We start from the raw sequence: 20,739 nt of genomic DNA, 5'->3' as shown, positions 1-20,739 counted from the left end.
GGAGTGTTTCTTTCCTGTTGACACATGTGAACAGACACGGCACTGCCCCTGCCAGAGCTGACTGGCAGTCCAGCAGAGTTCTGTAATGTCCCAGGGAACGAGGTCAAATCCAGAGATAGTTACCTTGATTTGGGCAGTCCCGTGAAATTGAGCGTATCCCTCCGGTGTGGTGCCCTGTGTGCAGCATGGCTAAGTGATTGACTGTCGAGGTTGTTACCTTTTGTTTCGGAACAGGAAACAATAGTAACGACCATATCCTGGGAAATACAACTCACAACCCATCAGATTTTTTTTCTTGCTGATACATCACGGCAGAAAATTCCTGTTTTAACTAATGTGGAGGTTTGGACCCTAAATATCAGCCCATGTCTCTGGCTCCTCATACATCACAGTTTGTCTCAGTGTCTTTTCATTTCTCCTTGGCTTAGAGACCCTTACCTTAGAGAACCAAAGACCTTCCCTTACTGCGCCTCAGACTTAACACCCGGGGGGCTGACATTTTATTAAATTATTGTCTCTTCTTGGTTTATCTTTTTAGGGGGAAAACTTCACAAAACAGAAATTCTCTAACCATCAGAAAAGCATTTTTCATTCCCCCCAAACCAGCTGGTTTCCAGTATTGTGTCTGCATTTTTAAAAAGTAAACAATAGACTTTGTTGGTTATCTCAGTGTAGTTGATTATTTAACGTAGTATTGACACATAAATACAACCCTCATACCAAAAAGACATGACCTGTGTTACTTCCGTTAGCCTTTCAGTGAGTATCTTGTATTTTTTTCTACGTGTTTTCTAGAATTCCTTGATCTCACAGCATGAGTCATGTTTCCCATCGGAGCAGATGGCTTTTGGCCAGTATCTGAAGTAGACTTGTTATCATAGAAAAGTGTGCAATCCAGTGGTTTTCCTTAGAGTGTGGTTTTCGCTGTGTGTGGTGGGCAGCCCCTCTCTGCAGCACTGAGTCCTTGTCGGGAGTAGAAACGGCCCCGCCCTCCCGTAAGTGAGTGCTTTGTGGTGCCCTTCGCCCCACGGGCCTCTCTAAGCAGATGAGGAGATGGCGACTTGGAGAAAATGGCCCAGAGGGGAAAATCAGTCATTGGTGGAGGATCGGGAGAGGTGGTCCCACCCCTGAGAGCTGGTGACGTTGAGGGGCGTCCAGAGGGACTTTCTGTGTGGCCTCAGGTCTTATTTAGCGGCAGGTGATGGTACTCCCCTGCTGTCCCCTCCTCTCCTTAGCACCTGGCCTGCTGTGTGCCCTCTGGGCAGGCTTTGGCCCTGGATCACCTGTCATTCTCTCTGGGTCCCAAAGAGGGATGTATTTCATAAACGGTGATTTCTCAAACACGATTGTGCTTTCTTTTTGGAATAAGGTGCTAACGTAAGGGTTGCCGTTTTTGACACCGGGCTGAGTGAGAAGCACCCCCACTTCAAAAACGTGAAGGAGAGAACCAACTGGACCAACGAGCGAACCCTGGACGACGGTGGGTGGCCGATGTCCTGAGAGCCCGAGGGGGTGTTTTCTGGTCACAGGCGGGCCTTGCATCACTCCCATCCTCCGTTTTGTCAGCTGAGAGGGTATTTTTCTGTGTACATGCTTAAACAGTCCGTGTACAACAGCTATTCAGACAGACCCAAGCTGTTTCGTGCCTGTCGGCAGAAGCTTTTCAGAGTAGGTCGGGAGGTGAGTGAGGAGAGAGGGACGCCTGGTGGAGGGGAGCCTCCTTGTGGGGGGAGGGCCGGAGCGGCTGGACCCAGAGGTGGGGCTGGCGAGGCCTGGGCTCTGCGTGGAGGCACCGGAGAGGTGCCGGGGAGTCTGTGTCTCGGGCTCGGACAATGAGCTCGTTTGAAATGCTGCATCTTGGCACACGTCGTACCAGCTGTGTTTCGTGCCTTCTTCCTTTTGGACAACAGGGCTGGGCCACGGCACGTTCGTGGCAGGTGTGATAGCCAGCATGCGGGAATGCCAGGGATTTGCTCCAGATGCAGAACTTCACATTTTCAGGGTCTTTACCAACAACCAGGTAGGTGTTTTGAGGACCCCTGAAACGTAAAGGGTTGATATTAAAATGTGAAAAGTCAAAACTCTAGAAAACGTGCTGGTTTAAAAGCAGCACACGGCTGCGGTGCTGAGCTGCGGCTGGCGTCCCCCGTGTGCCGTGCTGTCCCTCGCGTCCCTCCGCGGGGCGGCTTTGCCCGGCTCCCAGCGCCCCCTCCATGGGCCTCACTGGAACCCTGAAGACCCTGCTCCAAGGGGATGCCTTGGCCTCCCGTTTCTCCCGCCCCGCCGGCCGGCCCAGGGGTCCTGCCCACCACGTCTCGGCACACTTCATGTGCTTGAGAGAACAGCCCCGTGTTTGTGTGTTTGCTGCCCCTGCTGGACTGACCGCCTTGAGGGTAGCCTCTGTGCCCAGCACCCAGTGTCGTGTTGGGTAACGTGGATTTAGAAGCTTGTTCCCTCACTCTGCATTTGGAAACGTTACTGAAAAGAGGGAGCGTCCTAGTATTTATTAACTGTTAAAATTTCATTTTTGCATAGGTAATACATAGTTCAAAAACATCAAAAGGCAGCACAGGGATACTTCTCCCAACCCTGTCCCCGTCCGACAGGTTCTCACCTTACTTCCCTGTGTTCCCTATGTGGTGGTTTCTTTTTTTCTCATACCCACTCCTCCTAGAATTTCTTTTGCACATTCAAGCAAATATAAATATATTGTTTTATTTTTAAAAGCCTTTAAAAAACATAATTCTTAATCATAATGTGGATTCTTTTTCCACTGTAAGGTTTTTTTTTTTTTTAACATTTTGTATTTATTCACATATTTTCAATTTCCAGTGCTCTTTATTTCTACCTGTAGATCTAAGTTTCCATATCACGTAATTTCTTTTCAGCATGAAAAGATGCTTTTAGTATTGCTTGTAATGCAGTCTAGTAGCTATGATTTCTCTCAGCTTTAGTTATCTGAAAATATCTTTATTTCATCTTTATTCTCAAAAAACTATTTTCACTGAATATAGAATTCTGGATTGAAAGGCTTTTCATTCCCTCCAGTGCTTATTTTATTGTTTTCTGTCATCTATTGTTTTCTACTCTAAGTTTAATTTTGTATCTTATAAAACACGTGAATGGCGATACACAAAGTAATTTAACTTTTGTAGGGAAACTCATGAGAGAAATAATAACTATCAGAAATAATTCTGTGAAATAACTTTCATTGATACCATTTATTCTTCAGTCTATTTAGGAATAAAGAATATTAGACCAATACATTAAACTATTTAGAAACACTTAACTGAATAGACGTGTCTTAGGACAAGTCCTTTTATAAGAGGGGCAGCTAGAAGTTTGAGGTCTTCCCTGGGCAGGCAGGCTGTAAGGTCAGGAAGGTGCTGGACGTGAGACCGGGCGGGACAGGACCCTGGGAACCTTGCCTCTCCCCAGAGTCCAGCCCCAAGGATTGGAAGCTCTGGGTGTAGTAGTTTACATCGCAGAGCATTTGTCGTTCTTTGGATCTGTTTCTGAAGTTTAAGTGAATACTTCATGCTGCTGAGAATCTAGCATTTGGAGACTTCCACTGAAACACCTAAAGGACTGTTTTAAAAATGGGCCAGGTCTCCTACACGTCCTGGTTCCTGGACGCCTTCAACTACGCCATCCTGAAGAAGATCGACGTGCTGAACCTGAGCATCGGGGGCCCCGACTTCATGGACCACCCGTTCGTCGACAAGGTTGGTCCTGCCACTGTGCGACGGACGAGGTGTTTGGTGACGACTCCTGCTCTGCCTCGCGCCCCGCTTTGCTTCGTGTCTAGTGTGCTGGTGGCTAGTCCCCCACATGGTGACCGCTCTGTGAGGACGTGAGCCATGGTGACTTGTGTGGGAAGCAGCACAGGGTGCTGTGTTGCTTCCTCTCACCTGAGCACACGGCCTGTCTTTTCTGGGCGTGCCTGGAAAGCCCGGGTCTGCTCTGTGCGTGTGGATCTGTGTCCTGGAGTCTGTCGTCTCTGGACATTCTGACTGCCAGCCATACCACGTCTGTACTGGCCTGGTGTTGCGCTTTCAGGGGGATCCCTTCTTTTTTTAGTTCTGTTTTTGGAAGTTGTGGTTATTTTTGAACAATTATATGTTGATTGTTTAAAAGTGGTGTACTTTCATAAATAAATGCTTGTTAATTTTGTAGGTGTGGGAGTTAACAGCTAACAACGTCATCATGGTTTCTGCTATTGGCAATGATGGGCCTCTTTATGGGTAAGTACCCCTGATAGGAATAACCTTAGAGGTATTTTTTTCCTTGAAATAACTGAAAACCTGTTGTGTGTCTGTCTCTGTATCTTGCTATACCTGTTTATACCTGTCTAAAACTTTGTATTGTGGATATTTTCAACACATACAGAAAAGACTTTGTAATGAATCTCATGCGCCCACTTACTCCAGCAGTTGCCAACTCAAGGCCGATTTTGTTTTTGTTTAATTTTTTTTTTTTTAACTTTGCTGGAAATAGCAATTTGGAGGCCTAAAGTTTTTATTCTACTCTTTTTACCCCCAAAATCAGTCGGGAAAGTAAATCTGTTAGAAATAAATGGATTCTACCGTATTTATTGAGACCCACTGTGCACAAGGCACAGGGGTAAAGAGGTGAATAAGTTGAGGTGCCTGCCTTTTTAGGAAAAATAAGGTACAGATACAGTGAGACTAATATGAGGAGAAAGTGCAGGGTGGCATAACAGACACAGTGTTTGGGGGACTGAGGAGAAGGGTCAGATAGGGAGGGACCAGAGAACAGTGTCACAGAAATGTCCCTTTGTGCCAGGTTATGGTGTATTAAAGTGGCTTGAAATGCGGGACATCAGTCACTGAATCACAGGCAGTAGTAAGCTTTTGTCTGGTTAGTGATCCCAATTTTCTTTCTGCTTACAGCTCTGGTTTTTATTCTGTAGATAATGTATATAAATAACCTCTTGTGCTGAAACGCTTCTGCGGTGGGATGTCCGTCACCCCCCTTTACCAGGCTCCCGGGACGTGTGAGGTTCAGTGCCGTGGCAGAGGGCTTAAAGTAACTGCAGGGGAAGGAGAGAACATACAGAGCCTGCCTCGGCGTGCCCTGATCCAGAAGGAGAGCCGCCTGGCATGGCTGTTTGCTCGTGCCTTCAGGAGCACACGCTCTGTCTTCAGGGACATCCTGGCCGTGCTGCTGGGGCAGAGCAGGCCGTCTTGAGCGCTGACTGAGCTCATCCAGGGTGGGGATTAGGCTGGACTCTGTGAAATTAGTGATTCTATAGGTCAAAACCCCTGCACATTCGCAGTCATGGGTCCAGCCCAAGAGCTGTTCTGTCAGCGATCCCATCTCCTTGTAGGGCTCCAAGGTTAGGGATCTGGCTGGGTCCTCAGTCGTGTATGTTGTGACTCACAGGCGTGAGTGGCGTAAACACGTCCCAACTGTAGTTCTGCCACGAAAAGCACCAGTTACTTCGTCATCTCACCCAGTTTCCATGTCTTCTCTTTCTAACGCTTCTCCATTTGTCCCTCCCCCCACTTCTGATGTCCCCGCTCCAGGCCAGCCCTCGGCAGCTCAGCCTCCCCAGGTTACCTGTCAGTTCCCCAGCCCAGCCTCCTGCCTCGTCTTCCCCAGCGCAGCTCTCCCTGCCTCGTCTTCCCCAGCGCAGCTCTCCCTGCACGGGGGGCGTGGGGTGGCGGGGAGGGTGCGGGGACGGAGCCAGGCAAGTGTGACCTGCCCTCGGGCTGTGGGGCCTTTGCTTCTCTGAGCCCTGGCCCCCTCGCCTGGCTCTGGAGGGCACGAGACCTGCCCCGGTTGGTGGCCGTGAGGATGAAATGAGACAGCCGAGGGAAAGCACCATGAACACTGAGGCTCTGTGAGTGGTAGCTGTTCCTTTCTCTTCCTTTTTTCTGTGTTTCTGTTGTTAAAACATAGTCCAGCAGTTTCTTTAACTAAGGATCTGCAGTGGATCATTATTGCCTGATCAGATCTAAACTTTTCTCCTTGGTTTTCAAGGTCTTCAGTAGTCTAGCCTGGAGTTGGCAAACGTTTTCTGTAAGAGATCAGATAGTAACTAGTTGAGTCTTTGTGGGCCACATGGTATGTTGCACCTACTCGCCTGCCCTTGTAGTGTGAAGGCAGCATGGACGTGTAGACGAATGGGCCGTGGCTGTGTCCCGGTAACACCTTATGTACGAGAACAGGGGGCCTGGTTCTGCAGCCGTAGCCTCATTTCCGCCCCCCCCCCCCCACGCCCCGTGCGCGTCTTCCTCCAAGCGGGCTCCTCCTCGGGTCTCCCTGGGGAAACCGTGTTTCTCTCGCTCTCCATCACCTGATCCTGCTGCTGACCGGCCCCCTCCCCCAAGCTTGCCTTTCTTTCCGTTCACACCGGCTCTTCCACATGCCGTCCTGACTGCTTTGCACACACTGGTCACTCTTCTGAAATCCTGTGACTTCTGTGGGCGGCCACACGTGAGGGCTTCTAATCAAAGAGCTGCTCGTGCGTAGTGTGTCAGGGATCCCGGGAGAGGAAGCCCCGGTGTCAGACGCGTGTCTGCCCCCAGAGCCTCACAGCATCTTGCGACCGCCAGCTGCTGGGTGGGCTGGGGGTGGCACGTGGTCACCGTGGCACAGCCTGAACGGGTGTGGCTTACTGCTGGGCCTCGGGTAGGGCTGGTCAGGTGACAATAATGCACTTGAAGAGCCCGCTTATTTATCGGAGGCGTGGCGCTGCCCGACACGTCCCCACGGGTACCCCTTCTGGGAGCTCTCTGGGGTCCGGCACCCTTGATGCTTAGATTTCATGGGGCCAGGGAGTCTGCAGCTACACTTCCCCCTTTTCAGCACCAACAAAGATTTTCTGATGCCTTCCCCTGATTTTAAGGGTGTAAAGTATAGGGATTGGCAGGTAGAGGCAGGGTGGGAAGGTGGTGTTTTTTGGTATCAGCTTCAGTGGGAAATTCTGCCAGTGACTTCTGTTCTAATCTCTGCTCTTTGATGTCATAGAAATTTGTAAACTTTTACTGTCAGCCAATTAACAGATCACTCTTGGTGCTTCTGAACAACCAGCTGGTAGCATGGTGGTGGTGGGTAAGCTAAGGAGGTGATGCTAGGGTCGACTCCGTGTGGTTTAAACAGTAGTATCTTGCTGCTAATATCGCTTCAGCTGCTCGGAATCAGTTGTGGTTCAGGAGTTCATTTTGTGGTGGTGGAGCGGAAATAGGTAAAGCTTGGAAGTGCAGTTCCATAACTGGTTGTTTTATACTTTCAAATAGTTCATCTTGACTTCCATCTTGACTCCGTAGTTGAAACGTTTGTGTCATTGCGGATCTAGTGCCCTTGAAGTGCTGGGGAGAACCGCATGCTTTTTCACACGCATCTGTGTCTTCCCGCTGAGGAGCCCAGGGTTACGGAGAGATGAGTGATCCCCATGGTTCCCCTGAGGAAGGGGGACACCTGCCCGAGACCAGGGGAGAACTTTCACTTTCTGACGGTGGCAGGTGCACGTGTGTGGCTGCAGTTCCTTCCCAGAGGAGCCAGGGACCGAGCTGGGGGGGCTGCGCTCGCAGCAGTTGGGAGGTGGTGTACGGACGTGTACGCAGGTGGCGGTTCTGGTAGTGGTCAGTCTTGGGAAGCTCGGAGGAAGGGGGCTCCTGCACACCTGGCAGTAGTGAGGGGAGAAGAGAGTCTTGGGCCGGAGGGCGATAAGTTGACAGGGAGGAGAGAGGGAGAGCAGGAGAGGGCGTCCCACGTGTGAGGAGACCACTGAGCCGGCAGAGGTGGCAGCGACGGGCCCGCCGCTCACAGCCGCACGTGCCTCGCCACGGAAGAGCCTGCCGCGGTCTCCGACCGTTCCGGGGGTGCTTGCCCTTGTTTGAATCTTTCATTTAGAGTGGTTCCTCTCCCCCGCCTTTTGTGTCTTTTTCTTGCCTCGATGCAGCACTCTGAATAACCCTGCTGACCAGATGGATGTGATCGGAGTGGGCGGCATTGACTTTGAGGACAACATCGCCCGCTTCTCGTCGCGAGGAATGACCACCTGGGTAGGCGCTGCTCCTTTAGTCCGGCGTGCCCGCGGGAGCCGCGTGTGAGGGCCTCGGGGCTGCCTGTGAGCACGGAGAGAAAAGCAGCCTGGAGGCAGCCCGCCACGAGGACGCGCTGTGGCGCCTTCTGTGTCTGCCGTGTCCCCGTGGCCCAGCGGGCAGGTGCCGGTTCTCACTGTGTTTCCCGGCTCCACTTCTTTTTAGCTTGTTTCTGAGTAACTCGTCATTTAGGTCAGTTGGATTCATGTGCACTGGCCCTGACTGGTAGGGGGAGGGCCGGCAGTCCTCCATGCTGGGTGGGGTGATTTTTTTTGGCCTTGGGAAGCAGGAGAAGCCAGTGAGCACGGCTTAATATCAGCTCCGCTGACATGGGAATGATTGCATTTAGCTGGACAAAATTGAAATGACTCTGGCAAGGTAATTAGTCCAGCTGCGTGAGCTTTAATTATGCGGCCGACTCCTCCTCCCATCTGAGCAGAGCTGCGGTCGCCGGTGCTCCCTCGGGCGGCCCTTGGGGACCCTGACCTGCCCTCGGCGTCCCCCTGCTGCTCCAGCCCCCCTGCCATGTCCTTGGCCTTTATCGAGGCCTGTGTTTTGACGACATTTTGAGAAGCGTTCCTGAATAATCTGTGGAGCTGCAGTGAAGACGCCTTTGCTCAGTGTCCCACACGGGAGGATCCAGAGTCCATTTATGCCCGATTGCCGGGAAGGATTTTTGCACTTCAAATTGGTGTACTTCTTTCTTACAGAATAGAACTCCTGTTGTAATTCTCATTTTGCCCCAGTTTCTGGGAAGCTTAAGAGAGTTCTCAGTTAAACTCTTATCCCAGGTTACTTGTACGGTTATATACTCACCGTTCTAAGTCATTCTTTCCCCTCTGGTGCCAGATTGAAATATCCAGTCATATCACGTACTTTTTTCCTTGTAAAGGAAAATGTTTCTTTTTTTTCCCTAATTTTTAATTTTAATTTTCTGATTTTTCTAGCATATTTTTAATTTTTAAATTATCTAGAAATAAATCAGTTTCCAGTTTTCAGCCTTGCATGTTAGCAAAATTTAAAATATTCACTTTTAAAATGCTTTATGGCATTACTGTCATGCTGATCATTACAAAACGCACCAAAAATAATTTTATTTTATATACTGTCCTTTAAGCTTCTTCTGAACTGCAGTGAATTTCAGATGAAAACCAGCATCGTACTAAGGTTACAGTGTGTTTAGCTGACCCACGTTTCTGTTCTGGTTTTATTCACTCATAACTGCACGTGGCCGTGTGCCAGTGTGTGTGCCGTGGTAGAGACCACACTGCTTTTGCTTACAGGAGCTGCCAGGAGGCTATGGCCGCATGAAGCCTGACATTGTCACCTACGGCGCTGGAGTGAGGGGCTCCGGCGTGAAAGGCGGGTGCCGGGCGCTCTCGGGGACCAGTGTGGCTTCCCCAGTGGTGGCGGGCGCTGTCACCTTGCTGGTGAGGTGAGTGTGGCTCGGCTGGGAGGAGGTGGCGTCAGGGGACCAGGAGCTGAGTCTCGCTTGTCACCAGCTTGGCTGGATGTAGAGCACATCCCGGGGCCTCACCCCGTCTCTACAGAAGAGGCAGGCGTCCGTTCTTTCTTAGGTGGTTCTTGTGGGCGTTAATGAGCCCGTCAAGCCTCCTGCTGTCAGAGGAGTGAGGAGGGGGGGCCGTTGTGTCTTCGTGCCCAGCCCGGCGGCTTCCCTACGTACAGATGTTTTCAGTGGGGAGGAAGCCTTTGCTTTCCTCATCTCCCTGCAGCGGGTAAAATGCCTCTGCGGTGGGTCAGGAGTGCTTTCGTGGTGTGAGAAGGAGCTCGTAACAGATGCCGAGCGGCAGAGAAGCGCTTCTTCGTTTCCAGCCTCAGAGCCCGGCGAGCAGCCAGAGCCTGCGCCGGGTCTTGCGCTGTCGGCGGGAGGGGGGTTGTCAATCTGTGGCTGAGCTGTGAGCGATTCTTTTTTCCTGCCAGTAAGACTTGATGCCGCTTTCCTCCCCTCACTTCTCCTTAGGTCAGATTTCCCATCTAGACCTATTAGAAAAGGTCTAGCTACACTCCACGACCACCCATCATCGTAGGAAAATATTTAGCAGCTTAGTAGAGTCAGTTTTTCCTTACTGTTTACTGGATTTTCTCCCCTGCATTTAGGGGCTTAAAATTTACTTGTACTTATAATATGTAGATACACAAAAATGCGTTTTAATGCTGGTGTTCTAAAGCAAGTGAGAATGTCTGGGCGCCGCTGCCCGAGTCCAGCTGCGTTCCGATGATGAACCCTCTACCAGGCCTGACCCACCAGGGTGACGCGTCACACACGGGCCTCCAAACAAAACAAGCACGTGGACGCAGCGGGCCTCACTCCGAGGCCGGGCCTCTTGGCCACGCTGCATCGAGTCCCCGCAGGACCCACCTCCATCCTTCCCTTCTCCCGGCCGGGCTGCGTCCACGTGTCCGGAGCCTGTAACTCCTAGCTGTTCTTGTCTCCTGCAACCTCTGAGGTCGACTGTTAAGTTAGTGGGAAGATGTGTTTTCCTGATCGATTTAGTAAAAACGGGCGCTAGCCCAAGAGTCCATGTTCTCACAAGCCACGCGCAAGGCTGATGAGTGGTCAGTCCCTGGGCAGGTGCAGAAACGAGCACGTTCGTTCGCATCTTGCACGAGTTTTACCGAAGAAGCTCCTGTTAGATACAGATCAAGATGGGAGGTCACATGACTGCGCACGTACAGGGTAGGGATAGTCTGGTTTTCATTCTGTTGCTGAGAGAAAATGAGCAAATATGGTATTTTCCCCCAGCACAGTCCAGAGACGGGAGCTGGTGAATCCGGCCAGCATGAAGCAGGCCCTGATTGCAGCAGCCCGGAGGCTGCCCGGCGTGAATATGTTTGAACAAGGCCACGGCAAGCTGGACCTCCTCAGAGCCTACCAGGTCCTCAGCAGCTACAAGCCACAGGCCAGGTCGGTGTGCTTTCCTCTTGAACAGGCCTTTCTTCTCTGCACCGGGCTCCTCGGCACAGAGTATTAGCCTCCAGATGGAACCAGCCCCCATCACACAATGCTCGGGGGCCTCAGGGAGAGCTCTGCAGTGCTGCTTCTGGGGCGCTGCCGACAGGATTGCTCCCCACTTCCTCATGTTCTGCTGTTTGTAACGTCAGGGGTCTAAGGTAGTGATTTCCTATTTCTTTTTCTTTGTAAAACTTTCCTTTGAAATAATCTTAGGTTTACAGAAATCTGCAAAAATGGTATGGACATTCTCACATACCCTTTCCTCGGCTTCCCCCTCAGGCCAGCACCTCGGTAGTCCGTGATTCCTCTGCTAGAGCTAACAGGTGCACCCTGATGCTGTGCTGGGGTTAGTCTGCAGACAGATGCGCAGTGGCCGGCTCCCGTCGTGTTCTTTGGTCCAGGGTCCAGGCCCCACGTTGCGTGCAGTTGCCATGTCTCCCTGGTCTCCCCGGACCCCTGACAGTTCATCTGTCTTGTCATTCATGACTCTGAGTCCTCTGATGCTTTCTCGTGATTAGTGAGGTTCTGTATTTTTGGCAAGAATTCTTTTTCACTTTTTATTTTGAAATGATTTTAGATTTACAACAAAGTTTTAAAAATTGGTGCATGAGGACTCACAAACCCTTCACTAGCTTTCCCTGATGTTAGCAACTTACATAACCATAGTAGAAGCCTCAGAGCCTGGAAGTTGGCACTGATACGTTACCATCTACTAACCTGCAGACTGTATTTGGATTTCACCCAGATTTTCCCCACCCCTGTCCTTGGCCTGGTCCAGGATACAGGCCAGCATCCGCGTTGCATTCAGTCGTCGCGTGTCCTTGGTCTCCTCCAGTTGGGACAGTTGGCTCAGTGTCCTTCCTTTTATCCTGGGTGGTGCTCACCTGCATCATGAAGTTTAGGTGATGTGTCAGGCTGGACCCTCCAGGAAGCAGATGCCAACGTGGACTTAGACGGCCAAGAGACCTCCTGGGGGAGGGGGCCTATGAAGGATGAAGGGGGCGAGGAGGGAGGAGTGGGAGGAGGACCCTCACACCCAGCGCAGGTCTGACACCTTTCCCGATCACGGAGGTTCCCTGAGCCACAATCGCCTGTTAGAGGCACCTGTGCCCCCCAGGGCGGGGCCTGCCCTGGTGCCCTCTGCGCTCAGTCCTTGGCACAGATGTCGTGGAGGGCCCGCCGCTGCCCGTCAGCTGGGCTCCGCAGCAGGAGGTCTGGTGCCGGGGTGTCTCGGCCAGACGTCCACTGCAGTGACTGTCCCGTTGTGACTGCGAAGTGTCTTGTGGGGACGCCCTTGAAGATGGTCTTGTTTCTTATAGCACAGGGAGCTCTACTCAGTGCTCTGTGGTGACCTAAATGGGAAGGAAGTCCAAAAAAGGGGGGATGTATGTATACGTATAGCTGATTCACTTTGCTGTGCAGTAGAAACCAACACAACATTGTAAAGCAGCTATGCTCCAATAAAAATTAAAAAAAAAAAAAACAAACAGATGATCTTGTTTCCTAACATACTTTCCATCGCTAAGTTTAGCGTCCTCTGATGGTTCCTCCCTGTAACAGTTCTTACTGTAGAGATTGTCCCATGGTGACTTTCTGTTTCTCTCATTCCCTTCTGCATTTATTGAATGAAATTCTGCTGTAAGGAAGAGCTGTCCTCCTTTCTTATTTATTCAGTTATATCGGCGTGGACACATAGGTACCTATTTTACTCTGTGGGTTATAATCCATTGGTGTCGTTGTTTACTTTATTGCTCATGTTGTCCCAGGTTTGGCTCTCTAGGGCTCCCGCTGGTTGGCTCCTGTGTCTTTTCAGCATGTCTCCATCAGTTGGGGGGCACTTCCTCACTTTTTGGCAGCATTTCCGTGCCCAGTGTCGGTATCAGTTCTTTGCCCGAGCAGCCCTGGTCCTTTAATTGGAGAGTGGGTTTAGAAGCGGACACCTGGGCACCAGGTGTGCTCTTGGCAGCTGTGCTCATAGTGGTTTCTAGCCCCTTCAGCAGACAGAGCTGGCGAGTGTCTGTACACACACACACCTGTACCTGTTTCTGTGTCTGTCCATGCAGTCATCTGTCTCCTGATCCCACCTGACATCACGGCCCTCATCTTGAGTCTTCCTTCTGGCTGGTTATCCTTCTCCAGCAGCCAGAAACCTGGCTCTCACTCGCCACGATGTTTATCTGCTCAGTCCTAGTACACACTTGTGGACAAGTTTTAGAACTGCTAGCTCGTCCCGTGCTGAGAAGAGATAGACTAACTAGAGGATTGTGTTCGTGTGTAGTTCTTTTTATCTTTAGCTTTATAGCATGTAGTCTCCTGTTTGCCAGAGTGATTTAGGTTAATATCTTCCTCCCCACCACACCCCTTTCAGTCTGGTTTTGCCATTTATTTTCAATGCAGTTGAGTTCATTTGTTAGCATTTCTGTTTCTTTTCGGATCCCCCCCACATCCTGGTTGATTTCAACTAGTTACGTATCGGGTTGTGGCTCTAAGGTTGGAGCTGCACGCAGAGCGCACCTGGCCACGTGTTGCTCCCCTCAGCCCTTCTGCGCCGCTCCCCCTGCCCTTCCCTCCACCCCCATAGGTAACGACGCCATTAGTTTTTGCTTTATCCTTGCATTTCTTTTTTCACACACGAGCAGATACATACCTACCATCTGATATCCCCTTTCTTACGTGAAGGACAGCATTACTATAAGTATTCTCTTGTCCTTTTTTCACTTAACAGTATCCTGGAAGTCACTTTGTGTCGGTTCACAGACATCTTTCTCCTCCGTTTTTTTTTACAGCTCCATAGTGTAGATACCTTTGTTTATTCAAGCACATATCTATATCTACATATGGGCATTGAAACTGTTTCCAGTATTTTGTAATTTTAAGCTGCTTGTGCCTGTGCATTTTAGTTTTGTTGGAAGTGTGTCTCCAGGGAAAATTCCTGGAAGTGGGGTTGCTGGGTCCAAGCTGAGAACAGAGGGCGCTCTGCCAGGTCTCTCCCTTCCCCTCCAGAAGGGCTGTGCCGTGGGAGCTTGCCTGTCTGCCCAGAGCCTCACCCGCGGTGTCCGGCCACGCTCTACCTTCTGCCAATCTGACACGTGAGAAGTGCTATCTCAGTGTTGTTCTAATTTGCCTTTCTCAGGTTATGAGTGAGTTTGAACACTTTGTCTAGAGTTAAGAGCTGTTTTTATATCTTTCTTGTGAAGTGTTTGTTCATTTCTTTCACCCATTTTTCTTTTCTGGGGTTTTTGTCCCTCGGTTTTTACGTGTTCTTATGTTAGGGTGAGTAACCCTTTATTACAAGTATTTCTCCCAGTTTGTTGGTTGCCTTTTGACTTTGTGAAAGTGTTTTTGGCCATGTGGTTTTTTTCTTTTTTAACAACCATATTTGTTAGTCTGTCGTTGCTGTTGCCCCTGGATTTTGAGGCACGGTAAGCCTTTCCCTGCACTGAGGTTAAGGAGGGACTCGCCCATGTTTTCTTCTAATGCTTGTTGGCTTTCTTTTATTTACTTGAGAGTATCCGATCCATTTGGAGTTTATTCTTGTGTATGGTCTGAGGTGGGGATCTTAATTTTATCTTTTGCCGAATGGCCACCCATTCGTCCCCGCTCCAGTTATTTAAAAGTCCATCTTTGCCCCAGTGCCTTGAGACTGAGTCCCAGGTCTGCTCTGGGACTGGTCACATACTCGTTCTCCGCCAGCCGCAGCCACCAGATTCTGGGCTCGCAGAGGGGAAAGGTGATGCCCGCGCATCCCGCCTTGCTGCCGGCGAGGCAGGTTGGCCAGGAGGCCTCCCCAGCACGGGGCGTGTTCTGAAGCCAAGTTCCCGGACCTCAGCCGAGGGCAGCCCTGGAGGCAGGCCCTCCCGAGGCTCAGGCCCGCCCCGTTGATGCTTTCCAACGCCGTCTACTGTAACACTGGATTTTTTGTTTCAGTTTGAGCCCCAGCTACATCGATCTGACCGAGTGTCCCTACATGTGGCCCTACTGCTCCCAGCCCATCTACTACGGAGGGATGCCGACGATCGTCAACGTCACCATCCTCAACGGCATGGGTGTCACAGGAAGAATCGTAGACAAGGTGAGACTGCCCTCCAGCCAGCGGCCAACTTAGACGTGGCCCAGATTTACTCCTGCAGTTAAAAGGGACAGGTCCTCCTCCTGTCCGGGTGCCGGGGGATTGGAAGTAGTGGTTTGTTCTCCCCTGAGTGCTTTATGTATGTCAGGGATATAGTAATGAGGCCAGTTTGCTACTCTTTTACTTTGGCATCTTGAGTTTGACTCCTGAATCAGCTAATTGCATTTGAGTCTTCATTTTTACAGTTTCCTGCCTATAATTAAAGGCTCACTTATAATTATTTTATTGTTTAATGAGGACACACGGGCCTTCATGTTTAGAAGGCATGGTCTTTATTTGAATTTTGTGTTTATAATTTGTTTTACACTTACTATATAAACATTGTCACAAAAATAAAGGATCGGGAAAAAGAACAGAAAAACCACTTCAGCCCCACACACTAATAGAGCCACTATTTGAAAAAAAAGTTCAAATCATATTTTCTAACAAATTACTGTAGTTGTTTAAATAGGTGTATTTAAATTGATTCAGTGCCCACCAACACTTACTGTATTCATCCTTGCTTTTTCATTTCCAAGTCCCTCATTTCATCTGTTTCTTGATTGCAGGATTTCACTTTTCATGAAGCTATCACAGAAAGTACATTTCTTATGATTTTGTGAGATTAATAAAGTCAGTTGCCTGAAGAAAAAAAAAAAAAAAAAGAAGCTTTTCCAGCCCTTATCTGAAATAGATATTTTTAGTTATCTTTGTGTGGTAGACAAAGTTAGTCTTTTTTTTTTTTTTCAGTTCTCACGTTATAAACATTTTTAAATGTTACTATATATAAGCACCGATGTTCTTTCTAATGATTGCTTAATACTATGTAGAATTGTTGAATCGTAACGTGCTTACTATTTCTTCTTGCTTGAACAGTTAGGTGGTTTTCAACTGTAAACATCTCACTGAATATCTTTGTATATATGGTTTTCTTTTGTTCTGAATTATTTTCTTTTTTTTTTTTTTAACATCTTTATTGGAGTATAATTGCTTTACAATGGTGTGTTAGTTTCAGCTTTATAACAAAGTGAATCAGTTATACATATACATATATCCCCATATCTCTTCCCTCTTGCGTCTCCCTCCCTCCCTCCCTATCCCACCCCTCTAGGTGGTCACAAAGCACCGAGCTGATCTCCCTGTGCTATGCGGCTGCTTCCCATTAGCTATCTATTTTACATTTGGTAGTGTATATATGTCCATGCCACTCTCTCACTTTGTCCCAGCTTACCCTTCCCCCTCCCCATATCCTCAAGTCCATTCTCTAGTAGGTCTGCGTCTTTATTCCCGTCTTGCCCTTAGGTTCTTCATGACCATTTTTTTCTTTTTTTTTTTTTTAGATTCCATATATATGTGTTAGCATATGGTATTTGTTTTTCCCTTTCTGACTTACTTCACTCTGTATGACAGACTCTGGGTCCATCCACCTCACTACAAATAACTCAATTTCGTGTTTTTTTATGGCTGAGTAATATTCCATTGTATATATGTGCCACATCTTTATCCATTCATCTGTCGATGGACACTTAGGTTGCTTCCATGTCCTGGCTATTGTCAATAGAACTGCAATGAACACTGTGGTACATGACTATCTATCTATCTATCTATCTATTTATTTATTTATTTATGGCTGTGTTGGGTCTTTGTTTCTGTGCGAGGGCTGTCCCTACTTGCGGCGAGCGGGGGCCACTCTTCATCGCGGTGCGCGGGCCTCTCACTGTCATGGCCTCTCGTTGCAGAGCACAGGCTCCAGATGCGCAGGCTCAGTAGTTGTGGCTCACGGGCCTAGTTGCTCCGCGGCATGTGGGATCCTCCCAGACCAGGGCTCGAACCCGTGTCCCCTGCATTGGCAGGCAGATTCTCAACCACTGCGCCACCAGGGAAGCCCATAACTCTTTTTGAATTATGGTTTTCTCAGGGTATATGCCCAGTAGTGGGATTGCTGGGTCGTATGGTAGTTCTATTTTTAGTTTTTTAAGGAACCTCCATACTGTTCTCCATAGTGGCTGTATCAATTTACATTCCCACCAACAGTGCAAGAGGGTTCCCTTTTCTCCACACCCTCTGCAGCATTTATTGTTTGTAGACTGAATTATTTTCTTAACATAAACTCCCTGTATTAGAATCCCAAGTGAGAGGGCATGAACATTATTAATGGCTCTTGGTACGTAATACCAGATTCTTTTCAAAAGAGGTGCATCAGCTCAGACTGCCGCTGATGGTGTACAGAGGGGTAGTGTCTCTGCTCTGGTGGTATGTCCTTTTTTTCCCAGTTGCATGAGGTTTTAAAATATTGAGATAAAATTCACATGCCATAAAATGCACCCTTTTAAATTGTGCAGCTCAGTGGTTATTAGTATATTCGCAAGTAGTGATGCAACCATCATACTGGATAATTCCAGAACATTTTCATCACTTGAAGGAGAAACCCCTGTTAACACTTCCCATTCCCCTTCCCCCAGGCCCTGGCATTTCCTAATCCCCTTCTGTCTCCATGGAGTTACCTTTTCTGGACATTTCCTATAAATGGAGTGGTATGTTATGTGGGCTTTGTGACTGGCCTCTTTCACTGAGCGTAGTATCTTTAAAGAGGCTCATTTGCATTGCAGTGTGTATAGGGCTTCACTCCTTTTCATGGCTGAATAGTGGTTCATTGTATGGATAGACCCTGCTTTGTCAGTCGGTGGACATTTGGTTTGTTTCTCCGTGGTTCATCTTTTAACTTTAAGTCTACAGGGGGTAGTCGGTACCTTGTTTAATGATTTGTAAGGTACGTATCTGCATGTTTGTTTACTGATTGTATTTCCTCTTGTGTGAATTCGTGTTTCATTTCCTTGGCCCATTTTTCACTAGAATTTAGGTTGTCCCTATCAATCTGAACAAGATCTTCATTTCATAGAGAGATTAGCCACCGTTGTGTGTCATGCAAAAAGATTGCCCAGATTATTGTTTTCTTGTCTCTTTAATATTAGAGGTGGTTTAAAAACTTGGGCGGTCGGGGGGTGGTTCTATAAAAGTTTCACTTTTTCATGTAGTTGAATTTTCATCTTTTGTGAGTTCTTCTGTTTCAAAAATTAGAAGCTTATCCCTCCAGAAATATAAGAAAAATCTCAATTTTATTTTCTACTCACTTTCCTCTTATGCTTGTTAAATTTTAATGTTTTCATCTGTGTTGAGTTAGCTTGATATGTGTTACAAGCGACGGATAAAAGTTAATTTTCTGCTCTGTTGTTAACCAGTGGTCTGAAAAGCACTTCTTAAAAATCCCGGTCCTTCCTCATTGTTCGCGATGCTGTGCCCTACGAATATTCTCCTTCTTTCTCACAGTTCTCTTTAACGTGCTGACTCACTTGCGGGGAGGATGTCGCGCTCTGGCTTGCGAGGGAAGTGAGTGGTTTAGGTTAGCTTGAACCGTTGGTTCGTTGTGAGAGCTGATGTACGTCTCCCGTCTCGTGCTTCCCTTTTGCCTTCCCTCAAGCCTGAGCGGCGGGCGGGCGGGCAGTCCCCTTCTCGGCCGGCGCGTCCCCTGGGCGCCGCGCGCACTCCGCCAGCCCGGTCGCTGGCCCAGACCCTGACTGCTGACAGCGTGCAGCCGTGTCCTTTTATTATGTTATTCCTTTCAAGTCACGTGATTCGTGAAGCGTACAGCCAGTTGAGATCTGACCCCAAACCTGGGACTATTCTCTTCTGTAAGTTCTCTGCAGATACAAGCTCTCCGTCAAACCGTGTGTGTCCGCACCCCCCGCCTCCTTGTAAGCTTGCGGGAAGCTTGTCTTTAAAGGTGGAGTTGGTCAGCGGCCGTGTCCCCAGGCTCCTCCGGTGGGTGACGGCCTGGCGCTGCACGGCGGCCTTGGGCACGGGCTGCTTGGTGCCGGCTGAGCGGGGGGGTGACCAGGACGGAGCTTCTCACCTGAGCCTCTGCCTCTTTCCTCCCGCAGCCCGAGTGGCAGCCCTACTTACCGCAGAACGGAGACAGCATCGAGGTGGCTTTCTCTTACTCCTCAGTGCTGTGGCCTTGGTCGGGCTACCTGGCCATTTCCATCTCCGTCACCAAGCAGGCCGCCTCCTGGGAAGGCGTCGCGCAGGGGCACGTCACGGTCACCGTGGCTTCCCCGGCAGAGGTGGACGTACGTGCACGCGGGGGGCTCGTGGGGAAGGGGAGGCGGGCTGAGCGCCGGGCGCTGGGGTGTGAGGCGCCATCCATGGGGGTCCCGGCCCGGCGAGCAGTGGGGTCACAGCCCGCTTGGTGAACGGGGCGTGGGTGGGCTGTTCTGTGCCAAACTTCAGGCTTCAGGTGATTGTAAAAAGTAGGGCTAATGCTATGCGGTCGAGTTGTTTTTAGGAACCAGGTGCCTTAAATTTGAATTCTGAAACCCTTAAAAGAAGAATTGGAATGGAATTAATTATGATACACGAATGTCCTCTCCTACCGTCGTTGTGAGAAATTCTTGGGTTCTGTTTGGGTTAAATTGATAAATAGAAGTGAGGTTTCCAACCTGAAAACCTGAAGGTTTCTTCTGAGCCAAAGGGACGTTTCAAATTCCTTTTATTTTTTTCAGTCAAACAGTGGTGCAGAACAGACTTCAACGGTGAAGCTCCCAATTAAGGTGAAGATAATCCCCGCTCCTCCTCGAAGCAAGAGGGTTCTCTGGGACCAGTACCACAACCTGCGCTACCCGCCCGGCTACTTCCCCAGGGACAACCTGAGGATGAAGAACGACCCTTTGGACTGGTAAGTGGCCGCCAGGCCCGGCCCGTCCCCGCTGCTGCCCCTGTCCTTCCTCGGCGGGGCTGGGACAGGAGGACAGGTGATCAGTGGCAGTGATGTGCGGTCACCCGTGTGTGACCACCCTGGTTCACTCCCAGCATGTCTGCGTCGCCAGGCTGAACTTGTCCAGTGCAGGTGGTTGCTGGCCTTTTACGCCCGTGCCACCGCTAGAGTGATGCTTCAGTGCCCTTTACGAAACACTTCTTTGGCCACCCCTTCTCGTCATCTTATCTCCTTCGTGCGTGTGCCGCGCAGGTCATTTCCTGTTATCACCCACTTTATATGCAGCCCGGAGAGAGCTGGTCTGAAAGGCTGACTTTCGTGCCAGTGGACTGGCTCCCAGGCCTCTGTGGGCGGTGGAGCTGCTCCTTCAGAAAGGCGCCCTGTGGCCACGCGGCTTTTATTCCGAGTGAGGACTGTTGGTTTTAGTACCGGGCTTCCTGTGTTTCAGGAATGGCGACCACATCCACACCAACTTCAGGGACATGTACCAGCACTTGAGAAGCATGGGCTACTTCGTCGAAGTCCTCGGCTCCCCCTTCACGTGCTTTGACGCTAATCAGTACGGTGAGGGACACGAGGTGCTGGCCCGGCGGTCCCGCTCAGCTGGGGAAGGGTGGAGGCAGGTTAGGGTCTCCCGCTGCCAGTGGCGGCCAGGACCAGAGAGAGTGGCCCGTGTTCCTAACGTTCAGCTGAAATAAGAAGCTCTCAGAATCACTGGGGACAAGGACATTTGTACACTTCTGTTATATTATTTTTTTTAATTAAAAGTAACTCTAGCACAGAATTTTGCTTCTCTTCGGGTGAGTGAATATCC

General features: G+C 49.6%; 1 protein-coding gene across 4 annotated transcripts in view; it reads left to right on the top strand.

Annotated features, from left to right (window-relative positions):
- The window catches only part of MBTPS1 (membrane bound transcription factor peptidase, site 1), a 50,023-nt gene that overhangs the window by 16,321 nt on the left and 12,963 nt on the right, over positions 1–20,739 (top strand). For all 4 annotated transcript variants that reach the window (XM_059903679.1, XM_059903680.1, XM_059903678.1 and 1 more), the window contains 11 exons: positions 1,370–1,480; positions 1,911–2,020; positions 3,609–3,725; positions 4,177–4,244; positions 7,931–8,033; positions 9,356–9,507; positions 10,837–10,998; positions 14,974–15,118; positions 19,093–19,281; positions 19,714–19,886; positions 20,374–20,489. In XM_059903679.1, coding sequence (XP_059759662.1) covers positions 1,370–1,480; positions 1,911–2,020; positions 3,609–3,725; positions 4,177–4,244; positions 7,931–8,033; positions 9,356–9,507; positions 10,837–10,998; positions 14,974–15,118; positions 19,093–19,281; positions 19,714–19,886; positions 20,374–20,489 — 1,446 coding nt within the window. The remainder of the gene's footprint in view (positions 1–1,369; positions 1,481–1,910; positions 2,021–3,608; positions 3,726–4,176; positions 4,245–7,930; positions 8,034–9,355; positions 9,508–10,836; positions 10,999–14,973; positions 15,119–19,092; positions 19,282–19,713; positions 19,887–20,373; positions 20,490–20,739) is intronic.

Source organism: Balaenoptera ricei, chromosome 19 (genome assembly GCF_028023285.1).
Source record: "Balaenoptera ricei isolate mBalRic1 chromosome 19, mBalRic1.hap2, whole genome shotgun sequence".
In the NCBI taxonomy this organism is placed as follows: Eukaryota; Metazoa; Chordata; class Mammalia; order Artiodactyla; family Balaenopteridae; genus Balaenoptera; species Balaenoptera ricei.
The sequence above is the reverse complement of the archived record's forward strand: the minus strand, read 5'-3'. Positions and strand labels throughout refer to the sequence as shown.